This window comes from Chenopodium quinoa, unplaced genomic scaffold, assembly GCF_001683475.1.
Source record: "Chenopodium quinoa cultivar QQ74 unplaced genomic scaffold, ASM168347v1, whole genome shotgun sequence".
In the NCBI taxonomy this organism is placed as follows: Eukaryota; Viridiplantae; Streptophyta; class Magnoliopsida; order Caryophyllales; family Amaranthaceae; genus Chenopodium; species Chenopodium quinoa.
In genome coordinates this window covers 4,733,417-4,742,234 of record NW_018744537.1, presented here as the reverse complement: position 1 = coordinate 4,742,234, position 8,818 = coordinate 4,733,417, and the positions used below count along the sequence as shown (strand labels likewise).

Genomic DNA, 8,818 nt, shown 5'->3' with positions numbered 1-8,818 from the left:
CTTAACTAACTGCCATAACAAACTCTCAGACCAAACAAGATAAATTAGTTTGGACAAATCTTGAATTCTCTAACAACCAAACTACACTTATAAATATCAACCCACCCTTATTAATCAAATCATTTCCCAACCCTTTTTCAAGCACTACTCTTCATTATTATAGCAACATTTTCAGAAATACTACTTTCATCACCAAAAATCCTCAGAAATCTCTCTGTTTCTGTTCTGTTCTCTTCTCTTCAACTGTTAATCACTCTGTCATCAGTAGCCATGTCGGGTTCGAGTTCATCACAAGCAATGCTACGATGCGGTGTAGCGGAGGCAGATTCCACGGGACGATATGAAAGGTACCATATGAGCATATCAAACCCCCACCCCATGAAAATAGTTTATGAAGGAATTGATCAACTTACTGGTATAAAAATTAATTGGTGTAAGATAGTCTTAGGACTTTCAACAGAAGAAGAAGAAACCAGGAAGAAAAAATTCAATGATTATTGTGATGAACCTTGGTTGTTACAGTCGTTACAACATGAAAATATAATAATATGCTACAATTATTGGCCTGATGATACCCATACCCTGAATACTGTTCATATGATTACTGAGGCTTTTTCTTCAGAGAATTTGAGGGATTACAGTCTGAAATATAATCTTGTTGGTAATAAGCAAGCAATCAGGAGATGGTGTAAACAGATTCTTTCAGCTTTGGATTATCTTCACAGTCAAAACCCGCCAATTATGCACCGTGATGTTAGCCTCGAGAACATCTTTATTAATGGGAATACAGGCAAGGTTAAGCTAGGAGAGTTTGGTGCCGCAATAAAGCTTGAAGAGGGTGCTGATTTACAGGAGTTTGCTGGTGCACCAGAGTACATGGCACCAGAGATTTTTCAGTTGGACTATAATCAGAAGGCTGACATATATTCTTTCGGGATGTGCGTGATTCAGATGATGAGTAGGGACAAGATTTACAGCGAGTGCAGGAATCGCGTTGAGATTCAGTCGCGTGTTCAAAGGGGTGTAAAGCCTGATGCGCTAGAACGAGTGACAGATACTGAGATTAGGCGTTTCATTGATTTCTGTCTGGCTGGTCAAAATGACAGACCTGCAGCATCTGATCTGTTGAGAAACCCACTTATTCTATCAGAGGATGGTTTTCAAGGCATACAAACAGGGAAGAGCAGCAGCGGTTCAGCAGATGCAGATGAGAGGCAGTGTGAAATGACTCTGGGAGGAGGAGGAGGAGGAAGCAAGCCTCTTTGGCGTCAGAAGCTGTCAAAATTGTCGTCGATCATGCGCAAGAAGAAATGATCCTAGGCTCAATTTGATTCTTTATTACAATACTAAACTTTTCCTAGGTATCTATTCTTTTATATCAGACTACAAATTAAAATCAGTCTTTAATTCTAGGTAGTATGTTAGTAATATGATATTAATTAGTGTGTCAATAAGTATGACTACTCAGTTTTAGGTTTCTAATCATGCATGGTACTGTTTGTGTGTCATCAATCAGTCAGTGTCTGTGTTTATTGATTGATTTTCATAAGTTATAAGTGTTTGACTTGTGTCAAGAACATTGCAGAGTTAGTCGATTGTAACAAATTTGTCAAGAACATTGTTGAGTTAGTTTAATGTAATAAATTTAGTATTAAGTAATTTGTTTTTCTTTCTTCTGGATTCATAAGCATTGCTTTTCGATTGTGTATTCTCTCATAACTATACTGTAATGTGAGTTAATCACAGGCTATACATCCAAGATTCCAAGTCATTAGAGTTGCTAAATTGAATGTTTAGCTTGAGTCAGGTGCGTGATCATATTATTAGTATGAACAATTAAGTATGGTTAGTCTTGTTGTGTCATCAAGCTTAGAGTTTATTCATTTTAATTAATAATATAAAATGTATCTTATAATAACATAACACTTAAAATGTGAGAAAAGTTAATTACACTAATGCTTAAACCTGAAAAAATTAAATTAAACCAAGAAAAACCAATTGATCATGAATTAGTGATACTTTGTGCATTAATAAGTTAGTTGCCAAGTTAGTTTGAATACTCAATTTCCCGAACCAATTCAACGACAATGGAGGGCTGCAAAGATTATTCTATCATCAAATCAAGTGAACATTCCTTGGAGGCTAACCTTCCTATCATAAACAGCTCCTTTATCTCTGTATACTCCTTTTTCGATTTCAATTTACAGCATAATATCAGCTTTGTCAGCACTTTCCCATACCTGAGAAGATACTTTGTTATATTCAGCACTTCATCAACCTTGCCATGAAATGAAGCAATTGTAATAGTCTTGAGGTGAGATGAAAGACAAGAAGACGATGTTTCCAAATCACTCCAGAAGGATGTGTGATCATAGTAAAAATTTAATTTGTGAAGTGAAAGTCCCTATACAAGTTGACAGAATGGAAGAAAATTAGGAAAACAAATTCAATTGTAATGTCGGACAATTGATGTATGCAGAAGAGATCTACTAACCCCAGGAAACACAAGATTCTCAAGCATGGGAGAGCTGTGCAGATATGCCGGCAGGAATTGTCTCCAGTTATCACATAGGCCACTCAAATCTAGGTTTAAGCAGGACAGGTAATTAAAGGTCGGAAGCTAATATTCACTACAATTCAGAGCCTACATACAACCATTAAAAAAAAAAAAAAAAGAAAAAAGAAAAAAAAACGTTAAGAATATACATTGGTCAAAAAACTAATAGAAAAATCAAAGTCTAAAACAAAGGGCAGGAAGTGAAAGAGCTACCTCCAAATGTCCGGAGAGGTATAGATGTTTAACACTAGAGACTCCGTGTAATAGTTCTATCATAGAATCATGGAAATTCTCAGGATTCTCATATATATATAGTCTATACTATACTGTTCTGATATGAGCTTTCACAAGAGAATTGAAATTCATGCAGTAATGATTGCCAAGTGATCCTCATAATTGAAATGAAGCAGATTGGGAAGATCAAGCAAAACATCAGTCGTAGGCCGGTCATACTGATACCCAAAGGATATAAAATCCAAGGTCAAATTTATCAGAGTAGGAGAAGAAATGTTAATAACATTAAAATCTTCCCATCCGCCTTCAAGGACCAAATCCTCCAGCATTGGACAGCCAGATATCAGCCTGGTCAAAGGGAAGTTCACTGGAAATTTGGCAAACTCAAGTTGCAGGAACTTCAGATTTGGCAAAAAGTAAGATTCATCAGGTAATTTCATTTCGGATTTTGCATGTAACTTCAGCACCACCAATGTTGCACACATGAAAAGTTGTTGTGTAACACTTGAATTAAACCGATATGTGAAGATATCAAGCTCTGAAACACCTTTGAGTAATGCAAACTCTATCCAACTTTTATTACCATTAACATCAGGTGACTTAGCACGGTTAAGGCAGAATTTGTTAATTTTTGTGGGCTTGCAGAGCATCAGAACTCGATTCACAAAATACTTGAATCTGGTATATCCCTTTGAATATTTTTCATGCAGACTATGTAATTTCGACTATGACAGATCATGATAGCTAGCCACTGAACCTCTAGAAGAAAACATGAGTGTCTCGTTAAAATCAGAGTAAAAAGATACTGCCACCTGTGTGATAAAACACTAGTTCCGACTGCATGCTTTGTTGGAAGAAAAGAAAGTATGTGCCCAAGAATTTCATCTGGTAAACTGCTAATTCTGTCAGTCCCTTCAGCTAATTTAGCTTGCTTTGAACTCGCAAAGCATCGGGGGCTTGAAGACATGGTCTGCATATACTTCTCCTTCATCGGACAAAACAAAGAAGAAAAACAACATCAACATTACTAAATTACAGGTGAAGAGACAAATGACTCGATACTCAACTAACAGATACTAACAAAGTAGCAATATACTCAACCTACTTTCATAGTCTTCGACAATCTATTTGTAACATTATATCACTATATGACCCTACATATTGTTTTTTAAGCTCAAAAAGAAGGAACATCATTTTCTGCAACATGTGTGTATGAAACCATTATCAAACATTATAACCATTCGATTGATTATACAATTCCCAACTAAATGAACAAAAGCTGCTTATGTGATTAGGTCATTAGGATGTCATGTTTCGTTTGTACAATGTTAAAGTTCGTTGTACACACATTAATCCATACTACCTACAAATCAGAACAAATATTAATTTCATCTTTCATTAAATAAGGAAATAGTTTCTTATAAAATAAATCTATGCAAAGAACAATTTTATGCCATATTGTCATGCTAAAAACAAATTTCAATCCTCCCTACAGATTGTATGGAGCAACTATATGTAGCTTAGGGCCACGTCTTAAGTTGCAAGTGTGAGTTATAGTCCCACATGGAAAAATTAAACAAGGAACAACTAGTTTATAACCTAAGTGAGCTACTCATTATGTTACCATATGGTTTTGAAATGGAACCTTACTTGGGTTGTGGGCCTTTCTTTCCTCCTTGTCACTCCCTGTTTCCATGGTTTTGGGATGGAATGTCACTCACCACGCGATTTTTAAACACTTAATGTTACCTTGTACACACAGAAAATCCCCAACACAATCTGCTCGAGGCATGTAACAAAGAGGTAGTGCAAAAGTATTTTGTCCGCTTTACTTAAAAATCATTCCCAAGGCCCAAACATACGCTCTTCAACCAAAAGCATTTTCCTCTACAAGGATATAGTACAAAGACGGACTTCTAATACGCAAAAGATCCATAACATTTTCAAGGCACAATTGAGGCAGTAAAACCCCATGTCACCATCACATAGACTCGTCACTCGAGTACTCAACTCAGAATTCAAATCTCAATTATTTATTTCCTCCTAATTCCTGTATAAAACCCTAATTTTTCATAAAATGTTATAAATGTACTTACAATTTCATAACATACTAGTCTAAACAACCATAAAAACCCCAAAAATGTGTGCATCAACCCTAGATATGGTTACGAATTTAAATTATACTAAGATTCGTAATCAACTATTCAATTTTGTTTTCAAAAGCAAAACAACACTAATTATAATTAGGGTTTTACATTAGTAATTAATTTTTTTGTTCTACGATTATATTTAGGTAGACAAGCATATAACAAAATATAATAATCTACAAATTGCGCAAATACAGGCTAATTATTCTCTCAGATCAATATAATAAATAAGAGATTATCAAGTCCAAATAAAAGTTAGATTAATAATTTCATTAAAATGTAACGCAATCATAAGGACGATAATTAAAATAGTAATTGAAGAAGAGATTAGTGGAATTACTTGATCGCAAAACTTGTTTCTCCTGAAAAATGAAGAACAAATGATCAAACTTTGTGAGTATTGGGATTGACTTCACTGAACTTCTCCAATTATTCTCTCTCCCATTGTCCTTTGTATGCCTTATGATATTTCCCGCCAAAAAAACACTTTTTTTTTCTTTCCTTTTCTTTTTCTTTTGAATTTAGATTTAAGTCATTTCTTTTTATTTTTGATGCAAGCTAGGAAAATCCAATAGACTTAAAAAGCAAGGTTAGGGAGGTTTATCCTCCAAAATTATATCAGCAAATGCACCTAGGAGGGTGATTTAAATGAAGAACAATAAAGTCTTGTGAGACACTTTTCCTACAATTTTTAGCTAAAATATCAGCAGATCTCCCTTCGTAGCATAACTTAATTCCCTGATACTCTCCATAAGGTCCTTGCATTTTTGTATGATCAAAAGGTTAGCATCTTTCACACTTTCATTGCGGGAAATAAGGTCCACAGCTTGGCTTGAATCCGAGCTTATCACGATGTTAGTCCAGCCCTTCTCTGCTACAATTTGCAGACCCAGTTGGATGGCTCTGAGTTCACCCATCAAAGTTGATCTTAGTCGACATTTTTGTTGAAAACCAAGAATCTAATTTCCCTGTTCATCTCGAAAAATACCAGCAATGGCTGCAGCTTGAGAAGCATTTGTGAAGGAAGTATCACAGTTCAATTTTAGCCATAGGTCAAGGGGAGGTATCCAATGAAAAAGAGGAGCGGTAGAGAGAGAGGGACCCAACGAATTCTGCTTAAAGGCGTGAAATTCCCAAGCTAAAGCTTGAGCTTCCAAGTAGGATTTTTCAATGGGTTTGTTGAGATTGGCAGAAAGTTCCCTCATTTCTCCAAGCCAAAGTTTAATATATTTGTCCTCCAAAGTTTCCAAATAACAAAGGATTTAAGTCATTTCTACACCCTTCACTCAATATTTTAATCATTCATTTTTATTTGTGTCATTTGGATTTTAATATGAGGAGTAATTTAAAAGAAAATTGGAGCACAAATATGTTAAACTTGCATGTCAAGACAAAACAAAAAATTTAATACTTCCTCCGTTCTTTTTTTATTGCATCACTTACTAGTTTATGAAGTTTCCTATTTATTGCATCAATTTCTTATTTGGCAAATTTTTCCTTGTACAATTACTTTTTTACTCTTATTACTATAACATAATGAACTAACTAATTATTCTCCCACCTACCAAATTAAATCCCTTTGATTAAAGCAACAATTCATCAGATCTGATGAATTGAAACTGATGCGGAAACGGATATGGGTTAAGGTTTTGGGGTGATGGGTTATGTGTTTAGGCTAGGTGTTTCTGTGGGAACTGGGTAAGGAAAGATCGAAGTTCCTGACAGCGAGGAACTCGAGGGTTGATTAGCAAGGAACACTCGCAGTACTAATCAAGGATAAGTATGGTTAGAGTTGAACACTCACTCTACTAACCATAGACAAGCTAATCCCGAACACTCCGGATTAAATTCACAAACTTGAATCCACGAGTTCAAGCTAAACTTGAATCCACAAGTTTAAAATAAGAAAAATACTCAAAAGTAAATTTCAAATGTAAAAATTTTCATTCATCAAAGTCTGCTCTATTATAAGCTAGATAAGACTTCCTTTTATAGGCTAAGGAAGTAACTAGTTACATTAATTATCTACTTAACTAAAGTAATTAAAAAGGAACTTAAAAGTCACCAACAAAAGGAAACTCAAAAGTCACCACAATGAGCAGCCCCTCATTGTAACAGTTCCATGCAAACCGTCACACATTGAAGACTAATAACTGTTGTTGTTCCTTCAGGAATTCCTTAACCAGTTCCTTAAGGAACTCGCGGTAGCTGCGCCCAACTTCCACTACTAGAAATAGGCCTTTATCCGACGGAATCGTTCCGACGGACTTATTTTCCGTCGTATTTTGCGACGAAATTTGGGTCTGTCAGAAAAGTCCGTCGGAAAATATTTGTTTCGACGGAAAATCCCTCGAAAATATTCCGACGGAATTTTTTTCCCTCGGAATTTACTGCTTCCGACGGAATATTCCCTCGGAAAATTCCTTTCGACGGAAATTTCCGTCGGAGGCTTTATATTTCGAAGGAAAATTAATCCGTTGGAACATATTAAATTCCTACGGAGTTTAAATCCGTTTCAATTTTCGGAGGCTTTATATTTTCCGACGGAATTGATTTCCGTCGGAAATTTAACCCTTTTCCGACGGAATTTTGACTTAAAAAAAAAAAAAAAAAACCTACAAAACCCGGAAACCCTTGTTTTTCTCTCTCCTCTCTTCCGCCTCTTTTTCTTTTTTCTCCTCTCCTCTTCTCTTCCTCCTTCATTCTATCTCCTCCTTCATCTTTCTTTTCTTTTCGATCTTTCTCTCTCCTGTCCTCTTCTCAATCTCGCCTCCTTCTTCTGTTTCTCATTCAAAGCCCCGTCAAAGCATGAAGAATAGCCCCGTCGTCAAAGCACACCGGAGAAGCACCGTCGTCCACCATCGTCTTTGTCGTTCTCGTTCACCGTCAAGCAGCTCGTCTCACTCTTCATTGTCGTTCATTAGGAAATTGTTAAGTAAGATTATAGATTTTAAGTTTGTAGATCTGGATTATGTAATGTATAAACAATTTTGATAATAATTAATTTTTGATATAATTTTAATGTTGTTTTTTTTAATTTCTTTTCTTTGTTTGATTTAAATTTTTTCGAGATTTGGTTGTTGTTTTGTTTGTTGTTTCGATTTTGGATGTTGTTTCGGTGGTTGTTTTGGTTTTTTGGTTTTTTTTGGGTTAATTTTGATTTTTTGGGTTAATTTTTTGGAATGGTGGTTGTGTGGTGGTTTGGTGGTGTCGGTGGTGGTGTGTGGTGGTGTCAGTGGTGGTGTGGTGGTGTCGGTGGTGGTGTGTGGAGGTTTTGGTGGTGCAGTGGTAGGTTGTAGTGATGTTGGGTTGTGGGTTAGGGGGGTGGGTTCAGTTAAGGTGGGTGGTGCAGGGGTGGGCTTTTTTTTTATTTTTTTATTTTAAATTTTCCGACGGAATATCCGTTGGAACTTTCCGGCGGTTTTAAATTCCGTCGGAAATTTCCGACGGACTTTCCGGTACCGGAAAAACCTCTTCCGACGAAAAATTTTCGTTGGAATTCCATCGAAAACACAAAAGTGTTTTCGACAACTGGTTCCGACGGAATTTCCGTCGGAAACGACCTTTTCCGACGGATTTCAGGATGTTTCCGAAGGAAATTTGCCGTCGGAAATGGCATGTTTTCTAGTAGTGTTCTCCCTTGTAACGGTTGACATTTTATTACAGCAATTTAATGCTAAGCTATTTACTGCTATAAACTGAAAATAAAACAGCTATTTAACTAAGGAATACAAGGCAAATTACTAAGCAATTACACTTAAAAATAACACCCAACAAGAGAGTAACTCTCCCATTAAGAACCATCATAATATGCGTGTAACCCCCCTTAGCTTCAATGCCTTGTCTTTTGCCTTCAAATCTTGCTTGTGGACTGATTAGG

The 8,818-nt window shown here is 36.1% G+C and overlaps 2 protein-coding genes across 2 annotated transcripts; one reads left to right on the top strand and one right to left on the bottom strand.

The window, feature by feature from the left end:
- The first annotated feature begins 270 nt into the window (after positions 1-270).
- LOC110698845 (probable serine/threonine-protein kinase WNK6) lies at positions 271-1,314 on the top strand. The gene has a single exon (XM_021876364.1). The coding sequence runs from the start codon at positions 271-273 to the stop codon at positions 1,312-1,314; it is 1,044 nt and encodes a 347-aa protein (XP_021732056.1).
- Positions 1,315-2,919: 1,605 nt separating this feature from the next.
- LOC110698844 (F-box/LRR-repeat protein At4g14103-like) lies at positions 2,920-3,782 on the bottom strand. The gene is made up of 2 exons (XM_021876362.1): positions 3,464-3,782; positions 2,920-3,356 (listed from the first exon to the last, which is right to left on the bottom strand). The coding sequence occupies exons 1-2, from the start codon at positions 3,780-3,782 to the stop codon at positions 2,920-2,922; spliced, it is 756 nt and encodes a 251-aa protein (XP_021732054.1).
- Between the last annotated feature and the right edge of the window lie 5,036 nt (positions 3,783-8,818).